Consider the following 20928-nt stretch of genomic DNA (forward strand, 5'->3'; position numbering starts at 1 on the left):
CACTTAAAAAAAATTCCAATCAAGAGCCACACGCTCCAGGGATCTAAATCTTGTCATCACAATAAACAAAACATGCTGGAGGGATAGGTTCCTGACCCAGAGACTCCCCAGTCACTGGAATAGACTGCCCATACATGTCAAGTAGAGCACCTCTTTGGCCCTCTTCAAAATGAACCTTGATGATTGGATGGGAGAAAGGAAATTCACCCCGGGGATCATGTCAGTCGCCCAGCTAAACAGGGGTCCAGGGAAGTAAATAGTGTGGGAAGAAATAGCCAGGGCATTGTTATGGCTAGGCTTGTATAGGCCCTAGGGCCGATAGCCTAGTACCAACCTGTGAACCTATAAGAAATGTTAGCTGTAGAGAATGCTCTGACAGTCTTCAAGGGCCACATTCTTGCAGGACAATTATTGGTAAAAATGGACAGCACCACTGTTATGTGGTACATAAACAAGCAGGGGGGAACCCACTCATACCCTCTCTGCAGACTAGCCATGGCTCTGTGGAACACAGCCTTGAGCTACCAAGTGCACCTACAAGCTCAATTCCTGCCAGGCAAGCTAAATACATTGGAAGACGGCCTAAGCAGAAATCTCATGGACCCACACGAGTGGAAACTGGAACCAAAGATATTCAGCATTTTGAGAAACAAATGGGGGAGCCCAGAGATAGACCTGTTTGCCTCCCCTCAGAACTACCAATTGGACAAATTCTGCACAAGGACTCCCCACAGACAAGCTTGGAAAGTGGATGTCCTGTCCTTCATCTGGAAAAAAACTGTCAGTTTATGCCTTTCCCCCTCTGCCTCTCCTCTCCAAAGTGCTACTAAAGATCAAACAGGACAAACCAAGGGCAATACTTATTACACCAGACTGGCCACGCCAGCACTGGTACCCCTTCCTGCACAGTGTGTCACTTCTGGAGCCATGTCACCTGCCTCAGACCCCTGCACTGCTGTCCCAGCAGAAGGGCCAGATTCTGCACCCATAGCTTCAAACCCTGAACCTTGCAGCCTGGCTAATAACCTGATCTCTCCGTTACCATCCCTCAGTAAGCAAGTGATGGATGTCATTCTTGAGGCAAGGAGGCCTAGTACTAGAGAATGCTATGCTGAAAAATGGAAAAGATTCTGTTCCTGGAACCAGCCTCAGGGGATGGACACAACAGTGTCCAATTTGCCGCACATTCTTCAATACTTAACTGAGACGCTTCACAACAGCCTTTCCTTTTTTTCCATCAAAATTCATGCCTCGGCCATTTCAGCTCATTATAATACAGAGCCACCCGTCTTCTCTCATCCACTGCTGAAGCAATTTCTCAGGGGGGCCAAATACTTAAGACCACCCAGGAGAGCCCCTACTCCAGCCTGGGGCCTTAACTTTGTATTGGCAAAGCTCACTCTACCTCCCTTTCAGCCAGCTGCAAATGCAGAGGTGAAATTCCTTTCTTGGAAAACAGTCTTCCTTCTAGCCCTCACTTCAGCAAGAAGGGTGTCTGAATTACAGGCTCTCATGGCAGTGGAGCCTTTCATCATCTTTCATGTGGACATGGTGTCCCTCAGGACCAATCCCTCCTTTATGCCCAAGGTGGTATCCAGTGTGGCCCTTAATCAGTCCATTAATTTGCCAACCTTCTTTTCAAATCCACAGAACAAAGGGGAACGAATACTGCACTCCTTGGATGTGCACAGACAGCTTAGATTTTACTTGGACAGGACTAAGCCTCTCAGGAAATCTGAACAGCTGCTGGTTGCATTTGCTGCAGGGGCAGAGGGGAAGGCCATTTCAAGGCAAACCATTTCTAAGTGGATAGGCCGCTGCATTCATTTCTGCTCTAAGCACCGTGGAAAACCTACCCCACAGGGCATAAGACCACATTCCACCAGGGTTGCATCTACGCTACAGCCTTTCTCAGAGGTGTCCCTACCAGGGACATTCTAGAAGCTGCTACCCGGAGTTCTGTACATACCTTCACCAAGCATTACCACTTGCCGATTTTTTCAAAATCCAGAGCTGGCTTTGCCACTGCAGTCTTGCAGGGCCTTATAGCTGGTCCTAATGCTATCTAATTGCCTCCTCCCTTCCTTAACTTTAGGAATCTACCCAAATGTAATGACTGCAACAGTGAAACATGAAGAACATAGTACAGTTGTATACACTTACCATAAATGTAGATGTTCGAGTGTATTCACTGTTGCAGTCCTGGTTACCCTCCCTCCAGCCCACTCACTTCTATTGATTATACCTCTACTCTTGTTTGCTATGCTTAAAGCTTTCTGCTTTTTGTTGGAGGTGTAACCTTGTATATAATTGCTTCCTATTATTGGGGAACCTGACATCTGGGGCAAGAAAAAACTGATGTAATGGTGTCGGCTGCATACTTTATACCCCTGACTACCTGACGTCATGGAAAATGAGACAGCAACCGACGCAGGACCCAAGACTTTGATAATCAGGCTGACTGAGGGCTACCTGCAAGCAAATAACCCAAATGTAATGACTGCAACAGTGTATACACTCGAACATCTACATTTACGGTAAGTGTACACAACTGTACTTTTTTTCTTACTTTGACATAGTGTTGCTGGAATGTAGTCCCTGGAGATATAGATCCAGTCCTTATACGCTTTTGTCAAAACTGTACTAGATTTCAGGTTGAACACTGCATATTTTTCATTCAGACAGAATGTGGTTATCCCTTGTCCTTGCTCACTGGATCTCTGTGCAGCACAAAGTACAGGCACATATGTTGTTACCCCTACTGCAGCTCAGTTGGCTACTGTCCTGCTTGTCCCCTTTGGGAGGTAGTGTTTCCTAAAGAGTAATCTTCATGTGAATATATTGGCACTGTGGGTGGTGCTGTGGTGTTTGTTTTGTTGGAGGTACCACATATTTCTTCAGATATGTCTTGAGGGCTGGCATTTTGAGATCCAGATTGCATAATTTTCCTTTAGGCAGCCCATGTTTTTTGAGTGGAAGCATTTTGGCAAGTGTATTTAACTGATGGCCAAGCCTGTCAGTGAATTTCTGCATTCATCCAAGGGATGCCAGCAGCTGATTTTTCTGGGTTTTTTTATGTAAGTTTATTTAAGTGGAGAAGCCTAGTGGATACAAGTGTCCTGTTTTCTGGGGCTGCCTGTAAAAACTGTCTAGCTAAGTGACTTGTTTAGTGATACATAGTTTGGAAGTGGAAATCAAATTAATCAAAGACTACTGTATGAAGCTTCTTCACAACTCAGAGACTTAACTTTGTGAGCTAAATCATTAGGCTGCTTCTTCAGTTAAGAAAACCCTTATAGATTCATAGTTTCATAGATTGTTACTAGGCTAACGAACCAGGGGGGCTTTTTAAGCCTAGCCAAGTTTTCCCAAGAGAATAATGATCACCTGCATTCAAACAGGACATTGAGGGCCAGGCACTTATAAGCTACTTCTGTCCATAAGGGACATGGGTGCCAGGCCCATTGTAAATTTTCATTTCTCCATCCACTGGTCTGGATTGCAGTTAGACTGGGTAGTAGACAAACTCCACTTCACATTGATGGGAAGCCTGTTCTATAGGAAGGGCAGTAGTCTCTGGGAGACATATCTGTCTCTCCAGCATATTCTGTTTAAGTGATAGGGAAAATTCAGGTCCCTAGACTTTGTATTTCTGGTACTGTTTGACGTACGAATATGCAGAAGTTTCTTGTGTGGAGTTTGTGGATGCCTTTTAAGCCAGGCATAGATCACATTTCTGTAATCTATAGGAGACTGATTAGAGAGAAAGGACTTTTAAGATGCACTGCATTAGGCAGGTTTGTTATGGCTTGAATTATTTTAGTAAGGAACCTCTGAGGTTGCTCTGTTTGCTGCATATGCCTGGTCAGGTACATACTGAAGGGAGCATTGTACTCTGTGATGTGTCTGATAAGGGCAGAGTACAGTGGGATAATGACATCTTTGGACTTAGATGCCATGACATTACTTATAAGTTATGCAACATAAAATGATTTCCTCACCACAGTGGCCATGTGGTAGTTGAAGGTAAGACTACTGTCTATGTGCATACGATCCCTGATCACTGGATCGACTCTTAAGGGAGTATTATCAAACACGGTAATTAGCCAGGATGGTTGATTTCCCAGTGGGTACAATTATGCATTTCTTAGCATTGAGTTTAAAACCATGGCTTTGACAACATTTTAGCCAGAGATAGTCTTCTTTGAAGAATGCTGGTGTCTCCAGGAGAGTCGATGATAACCCCCAGCTTGCAGTCTTCTGTAAATTTAGTCAGCCATAGGCCTTCAGCATTTGCTTCTATTTCAGAGATATAGATGCCTAAAAGGAGTAGGCTCGCTATACAGTCCTGGGATCTCCGCTATTGACTGGCCTCTTGGTGGAGGTGGCCTTACCTGTTTTACCTACTGGGTTCTGTCATTTAGCCAGTTGGCTATCCAGCAGGTGATAAAATGGTTTAAACCTAAATTAGTGAGCTTATCTATAATGCCAGAGTGGGGCATTGTGTCAAAAGCCTTAGCCCGTGTGAGATAAGTTGTTTGCACAGTTTTGCCTTCATCCAATGTTTTGATGACCCTCTCAAAAAAAGTCCACCAAATTTAATAAATATGACCTTCTTTTAACAAAGCTGGGCTGTGATGGGTCCAGCATTTGCAGGTTACCTGTGTCCTCATTAATCATGTCCATGATGATTCTTTCCATGGCCTTACATATAAGGCTGGTGAGATTTATGGAAATGTAGTTACCCGGATCAGTGGTTGGACCTCCTTTGTGCAGGGGGATGACTGTAGCCATCTTCCATTCCTTGGGCACAAAACCTGACTGTAGGCTCCAGTTGAAAAGTGATTCAAGTGGACCAGAGGTGTCATGTTTCATGCTATTTAATAAGAGTACCTGAATGTTATCGGGGCCCGTTAGTCCAGAGTTTTTGGCCTTGGACAGTGCATTGATGATCTGTTCTGTAGTAATGGTTGGGGGGGATTGTGGTATTTCTTGTGGACTCTCCGGGGGGGGGGAGTGGGGGGAAAAATTTGAGATGAACCTGTAAACCCAAAGGTTGACAGTGGCCTCCAAATCAGTATGGGTGATGCCAGTTATAAGAAGTTCTGCACATAGTTGCTTATTTACCCTGAGATTATGGCCATAGTCGTAGAAAACTTTGTGGTTGCCCTTTGCCTGAGAACCTATTTGTTTCTTCAAAATTAATCTTTGGAATATTAATTACTCTTCTTAGGTACATGTTTAGATTGGACAGGGGGCTTTTAGCATGTATGGCTTTGTTCCTCCTACGCTTGGCCAAGATTCTTTCTATTGTTACATAGCTGATTGATTGTGACTCTACCAGGGTGGCTTGTCTTTTGAGTTTGTTTTACTCTTAATATGATGGGGCACAGCTTGCTTTATACAGCTATCAATACAGCTGTAGAGAGATTTTGTAAATAGCTCAGCATATGCTGTGGTGTTTACTGGTTTGGTGATGCTTGGAATTTAGCCAAGATGTCCCTCAGTACAGAGGAATTAGCTTTGGAATAGTTCCTAAAGGTTTTTGGTTTTGCTGGATCCTGGATTTAATCTTTGTTTCAAGCAGTACTGCCTTATGGTCAGATGTAACAAGCAAAGACATTACATTGGGTGAGGAACATCGACCCCCCCCCCCATGTTCATGAGTATAAGGTTAGGGATGTTTGCACTCCTAGTAGGAGAATGGACCAACATTTCCTACATGTTGGTATTAATATAGTTTAGGAATCACTGGGCTTCTGCATTAGAAGTGGTTTAGAATTCCCAGTCTATAGAAGGGTAGTAGAGATCACCAATGGGTATTGTATTGGGTTGAATGGTAAGGGGACTCTAACACATTGAGATAGGTAGAATGGTTTTCCTCAGACATAGAGGGGGACCTGTAGGTTGCAAAGATATGGTATGATACCCTGTTTAATGTGAGTTGCACTTATATGAGTTCCAGTGGGTCATGCACTTTAACTAGTCTGGATGTGAGGTTGGTTTTAATATGGACTGAGACTCCTTCACCTTTAGTTCCCTGCTGTGCAGTAGCTGGTCTAAAGGGGTGAAAGGTATTGTAACCTCGCATTGCTGGGGTACTCTCCATGACTGTAAACCAAGCCTCCATTACTACACAGATGTCTGCATTCTCCAGGGCGAAGAAGGCTTGCAGGGAGTGGAGTTTCTACATAGGAAAAAATGGAAAATGTGAGAACAATACGTACAAAGGAGGAATGAGATCTAAAAGGTGGTATGACTTAAATAAGCTATGTAATGTTTGAGTGAGAAAGATTGGGTAGATTATAAGTGATGTGTAATGTTTGCAACTGGCAGTATCTCAGTATGGTTTGTGATGCAAAATGTTTGTGACTAGGATTGTGTCGGTGTGGTTTGTTTTCATTTATATAAATGTATGATTGCCTATGTAGTACGTGATGGTTTAATAAAGATGTTTCTTAAAAAAAGCAGGAATTGAATCATTTATGTAATATATGTGAAGTATAATGTTTATGTTAATATAGTTTTATTACTTTTATATGAATGGAAATGTGTCTGTGTCACAAGTGATAATTCATTAAAGCTGTTTGGGGAAAAAATACTTTTAGCATTGAGCAGTACCACCTTTAGATATTCGTTCTTAGGTTCAGTTAAGTCAAGAAGTTTATCAGTTTGGCATTGCCTAAAAAAGGTACTTTGGTACTTTTGGGGGTGGAAATGGTCTTTGCCAATATCCAAAAGCCTAGAAGGGATAAGTGCAGACCATCCCTGGCAAAGAATCGTGGTCTGTCAACCATGTCCTCCTAGGCCATCAAATATTGTACCCCAGAAGCTAAGCCAGTTGTTAAAGTCAGTCATTTTCTGTTGGTAATGTGGCATCACCCTTGGTGACGGTAGTATGCTGCTCAGTGGTAGGCTCATACCTGCTTGAGACACATCAGTAAGCTTGATCTTTTCTCACTTCATATAGTCAAGAGAGATATGTCTCAAGTCATTACCACCTGCATGGACCATGACAGGGTCATACTGGTACATGTGGCTCAATGACCTGAGTGCCTGTGTGACTTGATGGATCCTAGCCCTGGAAAGGCAGCTAACCGTGACTCTGTCCTTAGTGTAGCGTAGTGAGGTGGACATCAGTGTGCCTCATTACAGAATCACCAAAGACCAGGAAATTTGGCTGTGCATTGGTTTGCCTTAAGGGCTTAGCAGTAGAGGCATTGGATACAGTGTTTTTATGTGTAGCTGTGGGTGGTGTTTTAACAGAGTGTTTTTGATTGTCCGTGCAGGAGGTCTTAGTGTTTAGGAAGATTACTTGCAAGCATCTCAGCATAAGTAGTTCTACAGTGGATATAAAAAGTTTTCTCACCCCTGTTAAAATGCCAGGTTTTTGTGATTTTAAAAAAAAAAATGGGACCACAATAAATCATTTTAAAAATTTTCCCACCTTTAATGTGACCTATAACCTATAGAGTTCAATTGAAAAACAAACAAATGTGTTATGGGAAAAAATGTAAAAAATCAAATGCGTACAATAAGCTGGTTGCATAAGTGTGCACACCCTTAAACTCATACTTTGTTGAAGCACCTTTTGATTTAATTACAACATTCAGTCTTCTTGGGTACAAACCTGCCATCAATTAAAGAGACCGATCAACCCCTGACATTTACTCAGTTGTCTGCTACAGCAAATGCCATGGTTCGCAGAGAGCTTACAAAGCATCAAAGGGATCTCATTGCTGAAAGGTATCAGTCAGGAGAAGGGTACAAAAACATTTCCACAGCATTAGAAATACCATGGAACACAGTGAAGACAGTCATCAAAAAGTGGAGAAATATGTGACAACAGTGACGTTGCAAAGAACTGGACATCCATCCAAAATTGATGAAAAGACAAGATGAAAACAGGTCAGGGAGGCTGCCAAGAGACCTACAGCAACACTGAAGGAGCTGCAGGAATTTCTGGCAAGTACTGGTTGTGTACTACATGTGACAACAATCTCCCTTATTCTCCATATGTCTGGGCTACGGGGTAGGGTTGCAAGACGGAAGCCTTTTCTTACACAGAAAAACATCCAGGCCCGACTAAAAATTGCAAAACAATACATCAAGTCTCTCAAAAGCATATGGGAAAATGTGTTATGGTCTAATGAGACCAAGGTTGAACTTTTTGACCACAATTCCAAAATGGTACGTTTGTTGTAAAAACAACACTTGCATCACCAAAAGAACACCATCCCCATGGTGAAGCATGGTGGTGCCAGTACCATGCTTGGGGTTGCTTTTCTAAAGCTGGAACTGGGCCTTTAGTCAAGGTGGAGGAAATTATGAGCATTTCCAAATGCCAGTCACTTTTGGCCGAAAACCTTCAGGCGTCTGCTAGAAAGCTGAAGATGAAGAGGAATTTCACCTTTCAGCATGACAATGACCCCAAGCATACATCCAAATCAACAAAAGAATGGCTTCATTAGAAAAAAAATAAAGTTTTGGAATGGCCCAGCCAGAGGCCAGACCTAAATGCAATAGAAAATCTGTGGGGTGACCTGAAGAGGGCTGTGCACTAGAGATGCCCTTGCAGTCTGACAGATTTGGAGCACTTTTGCAAGGAAGAGTGGGCAAATATTGCCAAGTCAAGATGTGCCATGCTGATAGACCTCTACCCAAGAAGACTGAAGGCTGTAATTAAATCAAAAGGTGCATCAACAAAGTATTAGTTTAAGGATGTGCATTATGCAACCAGCTTATTGTACATTTTTTTATTTTTTTATATTTTTCCCCTAACAGATTTGTTTGTTTTTCAATTGAATTGTACAGGTTATAGGTCACATTAAAGGTAGGAAAAGTTTTGAAATGATTTATTGTGGTGTTATTTTTTATGTCACAAAACCTGGGATTTTAAATAGGGGTGTGTAACCTTTTTATATCCACTGTATGTGTAAGGTCTTTACCCTGTGCAGGAGCCGAGGTGCAAGTGTCACTGACACCCTCTATAGGATTAGCTTTGGATGTACGAAAGAGTTTTGCCTCAAGCATTAAAGTGTATGTACACCTCTCATATACTTTATCCGTTTTTATTAAGAATAAGTGGTTTGTCAATGTACATGAGGTAATTGCTCCAGTGCCTCAAAATACCCATCTCAATCCAGTTGGCCACAGAGAGAATCAGGAAGTACATATCCATGCCTACAGATCTACTAGGGAGGAGTAAGGGAAATTTTAAATATTGAATAGGTCAATAACACAAGGAAATTGATGAGCAATGCCCAGCTATACACATACTAGATGCTCTGGTAGTTAAAAAAAATCTGTCTAGACAGTAAGGGTATTTTAAGGGAAACTTAAACTGCAGGGGATTGGCATCTACACAAATTACAAGGGGGATTACGCTCAAGATATTGGTGACAATACAGATTACTGATTCTAATTAAATACTGTAAGAAATGCTGTAAAAAGTGTGGATATTCAACACAGAAACATTCAGTTAATGCAGTTGTGACAAAAAAAGGGAAAAACAAATGTCAAAATAAGTGGATATGGCAATGTAGGTTTTAGCTTGCTCGTAGGTTATGAGCCAGGCATTGTGCAACTGTGGCACTTAAACAGCATAGGAGATTTGATTAAAAAAAAAAGTCCCTGTGACCAATCAAAAACAGCACATTTTTCTTTCCTGTACACAATCTTGGACCAGAAAGTAACACAGGTCCCCTCTACTGTCATTCAAGTGGAAACAAGACAGTTCTAACTGAAGACTGTAAAAATGGTCAGAAGGTGCAGATATTAAAAACAGAAACAATTAATGCATCTGTAACAAATACAGTATGAGAAACAATTACTGAAACTGTAGATTTGGCAATGTAAGTCTTAGCTTTTGCTGAGTTTAACAGAAACCAGCAAAACTCTTCTCAAGTATCATGGTCGCCAAAGATTACCAAACACCCCAGGCACAGAGATTCACATTTTTAAACAAGCTAGCACTCTAGCAAATCAAAAGTGAAAACAAAAATACAGAAAGGTAGCAGTCTGTGATACAAATCCACAAAAAGGCACACTAAGACTTACAGCAACAATTCCCAACTCAGAAGGGAGTAGGCTGTCTTCTCCTGCCAATAGAGTGTAGATCACAAAACTTCGGAATGTAAAATAACTGGTTTGGAGCCCAAGTGGTTAAACCAGAACAAAGACACTTAGAATAAAAGGCACAAAAAGCCTTCACCAGCAATTCCCAACTCGGAACGGTGGAGGCTACCCTCTCCTTCCACAAGAGTGCAGACCACAGACCACCTTAATGTAAAATAACTCATTTGGAGCCCAAATGCTTAAACCAGAACTGAGGCACTTTTAGAATAACAGAAACAATAAGCATTCAACCAGCAATTCCAAACTCAGAAAGCTGTAAGCTACCTGTCCTGACACAGGAGTGTAGACCACAAACCTTCCTGATGTAAGAAAACTAGTTTGGAGCCAAAGTGCTTAAGTCAGAACTAAGAGGCTTAGAATAACAGTTATAGTGTAGTCAGACTTCTAACAAGCAGTGATATATACATCAGATTAAGTGCAACTGAATATTTTAAAAACATGCAGCAAACGCTAAATGAAGTGTGAAGAAGCACAAATACAGTAAAAAAGCTGAATGAAGTTCATTTTTTTTGGGAAAGTAGGAAATAGAAGATAATTCAAGTTTAAGAGCCTAAGGGGAGGGCCTTCCCATTCTCAGTGCTCAGTAGAATGAGCTGATGAGATGAGACTAGGAGGAGTGTCCAAAATCTTATTTTAGTAGGAGCAGGCAACTCAAAAGCCACCAAGTTTAAAAGGACAACAGCAGGACAGTTGTGTGAGAAATATCAAATGCAGACTGAGATAAGCAGTACTCAGGCAGAGAGCAGCAAGTCAAGAAAGCACTATAGTTAAAAAAAAAAAAAAAAAGTCAGTAAATATTTGTAGGTAAATGAATGCTGTTCCTCAGCTCCTTGCACTAATTAGCTGGGTGTTATTTACTGTCTAAAGAATTATTTTCTAACTGACCCTAGCCAAGACCTCTTAAAACTCCAATAAGAACAAAACAACTTAATGCAATATGAGAAAAAAAAGAAAAAAATTGAAGTAACCGAACCTTAAATGAATAACCCAAATCCAAAATCAAATGCAGACAGAGATCAATAGTAGTCAGAGAACAGCAAGTCAGACAGGCATCATCACATGTTCATAAACCAATGGAATGGATTAGTTCCTGCCATCTGCTTACATTATCAGAACAAAAAGTAGGCATAACTACCTTCTGTTTGTCATAGAATAATTTACACATCTACATTTCCTCATTTCCTATCGCTTACCATTTGGCTGAGGTCAGAGAGTAGACGCCCTTATTGTCTTAGTGGTTGCTTGGTGATCTCAGAAGGTTCCCGAACCGCCAGTCCATGATTAGGGAAAATCCAAACCCCTGTCACATCGTGAAACTTTGACCCTTAATTTGAGGCTTTGTATTTTAGAAATAGTCCTTTACTCCCTGTCAGCCTAAATTAAGATGATACTTAAATTTTCAAATGTCTCATAAGGGTACACATTACACACATAATGCTAAGTGGTTGACATTCTGTTTCTGAGTTACAGACAAAGACCGTTTATCTAAATCATCTCTATGTTCAGACTGTCTAGGCTGAGACATTTGTTTAACCTAGGGCTGAGTTTCTGTAATGACATGAGTGAATTCTCCTTCCTGTATGATTTTTCATAATTCAGTGAAGAGCATTTTCTATCTCGAGTATGTATGTATGTTTTTATATATATATATATATATATATATATATGTATATATTTAGGGGAAGTGCTGCACTTTTACCACCCCCTCATTCATCATCCAACCAACCCACTCTCACTTCAACACTAGTACGTAATGACTGACACTCTACCACTGTGAGACTTCCTTATCCTCAGTCCTTAAGTTAATTTCCTGAAAGACCCTTTTCCTCTTCATATTTTCTTAGGAGAACTTGATTGAAAGCTTTACTGCATTAAACCTTAATGTGCAGGAGATCTTGCGTGGTCTGAAAGTTAAGTGCATTTCTGAAGTGAATGTCTTTTTTCCATGGCTGCAGCCAGCCAAGGAATGGTGATCTAGTTTCCAGGGTGGAAGACCCTAAATGGGTTGATAAACTGAACACTTTACCATCAGGAGACTCATCATTCTCTTGCTGATATTATGAACAGACATTCTAATGGCGGTCAGAGTGGGAAGCTGTCATAGCCATTCAGTGTTTTGCTTACAGATTTACCAAATTGTTGTAATCTGTGCCTTAATTCTAAAATTAAAGCCTCTTTCGGAACAGCTATCCTTCAGGACATTTTTGTCTTGATTAGTCTTAATCTGCCAATGTTTTTTCTTCTAAGTGTCATTAGTATACTTGTGGGAACCTATTTCTGTTAGACTTGTTCTGGAGTCCTGCAAAGTAACAGAGTACTGATCTGTGTTTTCTAATTATATCTGAAGTGCTGCTGAGGACGTTATGGAAGGGTCCTTTTTTATGACCACCTTTTGTCCTCCTTGTATGGTTGCACTGAGAGGACTTTCTCATTCACTCCCTGTCTACATATAGTAAGTGCTAAGGTTCTGAGGTAAATAGTGTAGCAATAACTCTTGTTCATTCATTCATTTTTATTACAAAAACATGTAGCTTGAGGTTGGAACTGGGTACATTGGCAGTAATTATATGGCACATAAGGGTAGGTTCACTGAAATGGGCCAATGTGGCAAGGCTTCTGCAGAAACTGTTAATGAGAATTTTGAACTGTGAAGAATGTACCACTGTGAGATCATCCCATCAGGTAGACCCAGTACTGAAGTGAAGTCCTTCTCAAAGATCTTCAGATGTGGGAAGTGCACATCATAACTATGCAAAACAAGGACTCTATAACTACATTAATTGCCTTCACTAAGAGAAAAAAAACATTGAAATTCACAGAGCTTCATTTTTGTCAGTCATATGCATTACTTCTGGATAGCCAGTTGTACAATATCCTGAGTCTGTGGGTTGAAATTAATAACTTCTGTTGTGCTTCATCGGGTTTGTAGATTTGTGGCAGTTGCAGTCCGGATCTTTCACTGTGACGTGGATAGTATTATGTTAAAAAGCTTTGAATTTTTGTCTGGACAATCTGATAAGGAAAGACTAGTTAGTATGGTGGCAAGCTTAAAGTTGTTCACTTTGAGCAAAGCCATATTCTAGCTAGGGTCTAGCTCTACTCAATGAAAACTGATGCAGGTTCACAAGTGAATTTCTTTAAAAGTTATATTAACTGTTGAGGTTTATCAAAATAATTCACTGTAAATTACTTGATTCTTGACTGTCAGCTGCTAATTTATTTTTAATTAACTTGTGCCAGATTTTAGACCTCATCCAAATTTAGTGCTTGTCTTCACTTTTATGTTAGACTCCACAATTAAGTTGTGGGTAAAATTTTAATATTACCTCTTTTTTTTTTAAGTTTAATCCTGGATGACATACCAGGCATCAGTCTGTTCCGTAAGAGCTGCATCATTCCTGTTCTGGGCCTCATTGAAAATTCTTTGTATGAAAGTGCATTGGTCCACAACACTTTGTGTGTTTTACTTCAGATTTTGGATGCCGGACCTAAGGTGACTGATATCTTGTTGGACAGTGGCCTTTTATTTGTACTGCTTAACACCTTAGCAGCACTAAATGAAATGGAAGCAGAGTAAGTTTCTATTCATTTCTTTACAGATTATTTAAAGTCAACTGCATATTTTCTTGTATTTAACACACTGCTTGCTACAACACATTTTTTAGAGTTTATTACAGTATGAACATTTTGTCTAGCATACTTTATTCTGACCCGAGTTATGTCCAGGTATTCCTGACTGATTCAGTTATGCCAAAGATTTGGCCTCACAAGTTAACAATTGAATAGGGGGCATTTGGACTGCAGTTTTGGCTACATCTGTTGGATATTGCTATAAAAGTTTGTGAAAGCAATGTTTTTTCTTCAGACATTTCTGGAAATCTGTGTCTTCATTTCTCAACTCTTGGAAACTATTACTCTCGTATTTTCATATATCTGTCCTTTCTTTCTCTGTTTTTTGTATATGTATGTATATCTGGATGTAGATGTACAGTAGTGCAGTCATAGAACTTTTTCAGTATGACTGTTCTGTTAAAAGAGATGAATGTTAATACATTGCATTTTTCCATTTTGCATGAAAATCACTGAGCAGTGTGCTTAATGATTGATTGGAGCCGTGTAACTGGATTAGGATATAACAGCAGAGCTGAACCATCAAAGTAGTTGTTTAGCTTTATTTCATTTGGTTTTATTCTCTATTACAGGAACATTTAAGTAAATAAAACAAAATGTCTAAAAAATAGTCCAATTACCTTTTAAGGAGCAGATTATTTAATTGAATAAAAATAATCATGACTCCTTTTTCCTGGGCGTACATCTACCCTGCCATGCATGCAGGTTCAGGAATAGACTGGTTTAGAGAGTTGGCCATGGCTAAAAAGAATGAAGAACTATTGGCATGCCATCTTCCCTGATGGTAGCAGTGGGGGGAGCAGTGTCACCTAATGCAGACATGATATTGCATGTTAAAGTAGATGTGAGTGCCTAGCCCCTAACTCTGATATTTGCCTCAGTATTTGTTGGGTCTTTTTATACTTAGTGACACTCCACATACCATGGATGACTTTACTGCCATAGTATTTGTAATTAAGTAATTAAATGTGTTTGTGCAAGAGCTAATACAGGGTAGCATACTTATTGTAGGACTCCTTTTAATTACTTCTCCTCTAGAATAGGATAGAACAGCTGTAGTTCTGCTATCATTATGTTGGCGTTTGCACTGGAAAGTTTTTCTGAGGAACATTCAGCACTGCACTCAGAATGTTGTTGACATAAGAAGATGAAGTATATGGGGATACGTGTTTCCATGAAGAGGAGGAATGGTTTCTGTAAAGGACAGGGTTTTGTTGGAAAGTTCAATCACCTTGCAGTGTCCATTCTCTTCTGACCCTGTTGTCATCCTTAAAGAGAAGAGCAAGGCCCTGCTGCCTTTTTCTTCACTCATGGATTTGGCTTAGGCGTACCTGCAGACTGTACTGGAAATTACTTCATCACTGTAAGAGTCGGAGGATGCCTCAGCGAAAAGTCTGCATTTAGCAAATGAATATTAATAGAAACATCAAAGAAGGGGCATTTGATAGTGTTCTTGTATATCAGTCATCTGATGGAGGTTACCAAAACCCTGACAGAACATACACAAAAGGTAGCCACCCTTCTACAATCCACTGAGAATGTAAACTCACTTAAAATGCAACTAAAATGTCACCTGTCAAAACGATGGAAGTGATTCTGTATTTCTCCAGGATAAATGGCACTGTTTTCTTACACTGCCCACCCCCATCTCTGTACTTCTTTTTTGTTTTTGTACTCAAATAATTTTTATTTCCAAACAAGTGACATGTTAAATCGGGTCTACTACACATGATCAAAATTTAATTTCACCAAAATTCATTTGACTGAAACCATAATGTCGAAATTTCAAAATACTGACAACTCACTTGACTGAAACTCATAAGACTGAAACCTTAACAATGCTAAATTTCAACATACTAAATTGTAAACTGTAGGCATGTACACTTAACAACACCAATGACTAACCCTTTACAAAACTTAAAATTTACTTACGTACCCTCTTAACAGAAACTGGACAATATAAAACCAAACTAGGTGGGGGGATACGCCCCCCCATACCACTCTAACTATATATACTAACTCCATGATCATACTACAGCGGGGAAAAGGGCATATACATTTTACTTACCTTACAGTAGTCTACACGCTGCCACAGCTATGTTGACATTTAGCAGTGTTAAGGTTTCAGTCTTATGAGTTTCAGTTAAGTGAGTTTTCAGTATTTTAAAATTTCGATGTTATGGTCTCAGTCAAACGAATTTCAGTCAAATTAAATTTCGATTGTGTAGTACACCCGTTAAATCACATGCAATATATTTTAAATTCAAATTAAATAATTATATACAATATTTACATTCAGCATGACATAAGTAAACAAATCAATATATTCATGAAGCAAAGATAATTAGTTTGGTTATATAATTATTAGAGGGAGACAGAGTCTATTTGTAGAGTATATATCAGTAATAAAACTTTTCTTCACGGATTGTTGACTAATGGTCTAGGTTAAAGTCTGAGTTCTTTAGTTTTGATCTCCATTGATGCTGTTTTCTTCAGCGAGGATAAAAAATCCTCCATTGTAGGTATTGTATTGGAATTCTACCTCTTGGTTCCATCTCTGTACTTCTAATGTAAACCTTATGATAGCCGTATGTATAATTATCTATGAATCTACTTTATGCCTTCCTCTTAATTACAGTATTAAAATTTTTTGCACCATCTAGTTCCCTCACTTACTTCCATATCTTTAAATTTAATAGCACTAATCACATGATCTATTATAGCAATAACTGATGAGTAGGTTTGAAGACTTTACCCAATGTTGGTGTGGTTTAGGGTGAAGTCCTACCGAACGTTGGTGTGGTTTAGGGTAAAGTCCAAGTGATTAAACAAAGGCACCCATGGGTACGTCTTCAATATACCACATCCAGGAGTCTGTTATTGCTATTATACAGTGATATTATTTTAGAAATTACTTACTTCTCTTAGAAAATGGCTTTGTATAATGGAGCCATGGTGTTCTTCCACGTTGTTTCCATATTCTGCTGCTTTGCTGATGTGCTGCGTATGGGTATGGGACTTGCGCTTCCATGCTTACGCAGTACGTCATTGATTTGGAAAACAAGCTTGTTTTTTAAGAAGAAAAAAAACCAGCAAACTGTGAAATTTAGACAGTTTAGAGGTACAAGAGAGACAGGGCAAAAATACAAGGAAAGTCAGGGCTTGACCAATCAGCATGAACATTTTTTGAATATTTACCAGCTACCATTGTATATTTGTTTAACAAACCCATTAATAAATCTCTTCAAATGTCATGTAATGTTCAACATCTACTAATGCACAAGTATCTTTTATACTGTAACAGTTGCCTTTATTTCATATGAATTTAATATAATTAGCAAATTAATGTGTAATTCTTAATGTGCATTGCATAATGTCTGTTCGGGAATATTTATTACTTATTTGACATTTGTTGACCGGGTTAGTCCAGCTGGGACAGAGCCCTTTTTTAGTGGAGACCCAGGGAGAAAATCCCCCACAGTAAATACATACAGAGTAAGTTGGCTTAAAATAATATAACAAATACATCCCATAGACATAAAGAATAACAAATAAACATAGATTGCAAAATAGAATCAGCAGTTCAGCATGATGAAGTACACCTCACCTAAGTGTCATGTTTAATCATAGCCTCACCTCAGGCTTCGTGCCCACTGAGTGCCGCACAGCTACAGTTTTCCACTCCACAAGGGGGGATCCACCTTGGATCCCGGGAACTACCGTCCCATCAGTCTGATGAGCCTGATCTGCAAGGGCATGGAATGCATTATCATGGAACTTATAAACAAAGACATTGGCGACCTTCAAACACTGGACCCCACCCAGTTTGGGTTCGTGAAGGGCCGATGTTGTCTCCTGAACCTGATTGACTTCTTCGAATCAGTCCCCAGAGCTGTGGACAAGGTTAAGGCAGTCCACACAGGCTATATGGACCTCGCCAAGGCCTTCGACACCATCCCCCACTCTGGAATTATAGATAAACTTACTAAGCTGGACATAAATCCCTACGTCACTCGATGGGTTGCCAGCTAGCTTACTGACAGAACCCAGACTGTAAAAGTAGCCGACTCTAAATCCAGCTCCACACAAGTGAGAAGTGGAGTACCTCAGGGTTCATTCCTGGGACCGCTCTTCTTTGGCATCTACTTCTCTGAAGTACAGGCCAACACTAAGAGACTCTGGATAACAAAGTTTGCAGATGACTGCAAACTGGGAGCCATTATTGAATCCCCAAATGATGTGGATATTCTACAAAAAGGCCTTACAGAAACAGATGCTTAGCTTAATGCCAAGAAATGTATAGGTATCCCCTTTGGAAAAAAAAACATGTACCCATGAATCACCACATAGGTGGCAGTACACTAAACACCGAAAGTGTGATGGGAGACTTAGGGACACAGGTGGACAGTGGTCACACCTTCGATAACCACATCCTTCTATGTGGCACACCTCATCACTAAGGGCTTTTCATCCAGGAAAAAGGAGGTCATTGTCCCACTGTACTCATCTCTCATTTAGACCCATTATAGAGTATAACGCCCCATTTGGTGTGTACCTCACAAGACATCTGCAACAGCTGGAAAGACCACAGAAATACCTCACTAAAAGAATCACAGGCCTGAAGCAGATGCCATATGCTGACCATCTACAAAAACTCCAGCTATACTCTGTGGCATATCGTCTACTCAGAGGCGATCTCTGCTTAACATACAAGGCCATGTCAAACCCTGAGCTGTTGAACGTGCTCCACTTAAAGAAATCCCAATCCCTCAGAGCCACACTCTCCAGGGATCTAAACCTTGTCATCACAATGAACAAAACATGCTGGAGGGATATGTTCCTGACCCAGTGACTCCCCATACTCTGGAATAGACTGCCCATACATGTCAAGCAGAGCGCCTCCTTGGCCCTCTTCAAAAGGAACCTTGATGATTGGATGGGAGATAGGAAATTCACCCCGGGGATCATGTGAGTCGCCCTGCTAGACAGGGGTTCAGGGAAGTAAATATTGTGGGAAGAAATATCCAGGGAATTGTTATGGCTAGGCTTGTGTAGGCCCTATGGCCAATAGCCTGCTACCAACCTATGAACAAGGAATAATACAGAATAGTGTCTTAACAATTTCAAGTTATATAACACAAATAAAGTAGAATGGCTGTGAAGAGGAAGATATGGTCAAATATGGAAAGAAAAGAAATTTAAATGTGTAGATTAGAAGCAGAGAGATTAAAAAAGGTGGATAGAAGTGTTTTGTTAAAGAAAAAAGGTAATGTTACACTGAAGTAGTAGCAAGAAAGAGAATAGGATACATTAGAGATGGATCAGTCAGGAGGGAAGTTGCACAGACATAGTTTATTTTTTTAGTAAGTTTTTACTGACTTACAGAATTTAGATTTGGGTCTAATGAGTCGTATGTCAAGTGGTAGTTTATTACAGTTCTTTGCATTGAATATCACTGAATGATTATCTAAAAATGTTGTAATATGTTGGAGCTTTTCTTTCCAGGCCTCCTTTGAAAAGGGGATTTTGACGAAACCCAGTCAGAAAAACCTGGTAAACAAAAGCAACATAAATAAAGTAAAACATTCTCTTCGGCATCAGAGCATATTTTATACTCACCAGATCATTTTATTAGTTCATTGCCTGATATTGCAGCTTCCATTGAGTACTCAGAAAAGACAGAACGAAAAACTGAAACAGAAGAGCATAGTGTCCTGGCCCTTTCTGAATCCTTGTTTTCTTCAGTATCTACTTCTGGTCAGAGAATTTCTTCCTCATTGGATGTTGCAGTGTTTTACGAGCTGCTCTGGAACATGAACCATTGTTTAAGAAATGTTTTTGAAGTTGGGTCTGCACTTGGTGTTCCCTGATCTGTTTGTAGATGAGAAACGGACTGAATCTTGGGGTGGCTTTAACATACAGAGTTACATCTGAGGGTTCTGTTGTTATTACATTGAGTTATTAATTCCATACTGAAGTCTGACCCTGACTGAAGTATCCGGCTCTAAAAGGTTCAGTTTGCTGTACTGACACCTTGTGGCACTACGTTGTTTCTGTGGCTGCTCATGGCTAAAGCAGTGTGTGTTTCATCTTTTATTTTATTTTATTTATTTTACATTTTATTTTATTTTACATTTGTTGACCGGGCTAGTCCAACTGGATATATGTCCATTTTCAGTAGAGTCCCGGGGAGATAAGCTCCACTAAGCAGATAATGCACTACACAGAGCTGTTGGACATGCTACACCTAAAGAAATCCCAATCCCTCCGAGCTACACGCGCTAGGGACCTAAAACTTGTCACCACAATAAACAGGACATGCTGGAGGGATAGATTCCTGTCCCAGAGACTTCCCATACTCTGGAACAGGCTACCAGTCTGTGTCAAGCAAAGTTCTTCATTAGCACTCTTCAAGAAAAATCTTACTGAGTGGATGGGAAATAGGAAATACACTCCGGGGATCACTTCTGTGTCTCTTCTCGACAGTGGCACAAGAAAATAACTTTCTTGGGTGGCGTAAGCCAGGGAACCTTGTTGGCTAGGTTTACTTAGGCCCTTGGGCCGATAGCCTAGTACCTACCTATGAACCTATGATAATAGCAATATCAGGTATAGTACAATTTTAAGATTAGAATGCAATTTTACATATCAGCTTAGTAATCTTACAACTAACATGTTATAGAAAGAAAGAAAAACAAGTATTTATAAAGTAGAAACATGTTCATACAGTCGACATCTTGCTATTCATACAGTAGAAAGCTTGCTATGCAAGTTCATACTCTGTAGAGGTTCCTAAGAAAGACTAGGTTAAAGTTGACTTTAGGTAGCTTACAGATCCTACTTACTGAAAGAAGACAAGTATATGTAAGGTAGAGACACATTCATACAGTAGAAAGTTTGCTATGCAAGTTTATACTCTGAAGTGGTTCCCAAGACAGATTAAGTTAGAAACAGACTTTAGGTACCTTACAGATCCTACTGTCAGAGGTGAATCTTGGTGAATTGTACCCTCATAAGGACTCCATATACATCCGTATTTATAGTCCAGTAATATTTATGCCACCTCTTCATTAGGCCTGTGCATCACTGGTTTCATTGTGTACATGTTAGGTTAATGGGATAAAAATGCACAGAGGTAGAATCTTGATACCAAAACTAATT

General features: G+C 40.0%; 1 protein-coding gene across 1 annotated transcript in view; it reads left to right on the top strand.

The window, feature by feature from the left end:
* LYST (lysosomal trafficking regulator) overlaps positions 1–20928 on the top strand; it is a 3825950-nt gene that overhangs the window by 1792042 nt on the left and 2012980 nt on the right. The window contains exon 25 of the mRNA XM_044075805.1: positions 13480–13710. Coding sequence (XP_043931740.1) covers positions 13480–13710 — 231 coding nt within the window. The remainder of the gene's footprint in view (positions 1–13479; positions 13711–20928) is intronic.

This window comes from Protopterus annectens, chromosome 1.part1 (genome assembly GCF_019279795.1).
Source record: "Protopterus annectens isolate FY-2018-M chromosome 1.part1, PAN1.0, whole genome shotgun sequence".
Lineage (NCBI taxonomy): Eukaryota > Metazoa > Chordata > Ceratodontiformes > Protopteridae > Protopterus > Protopterus annectens.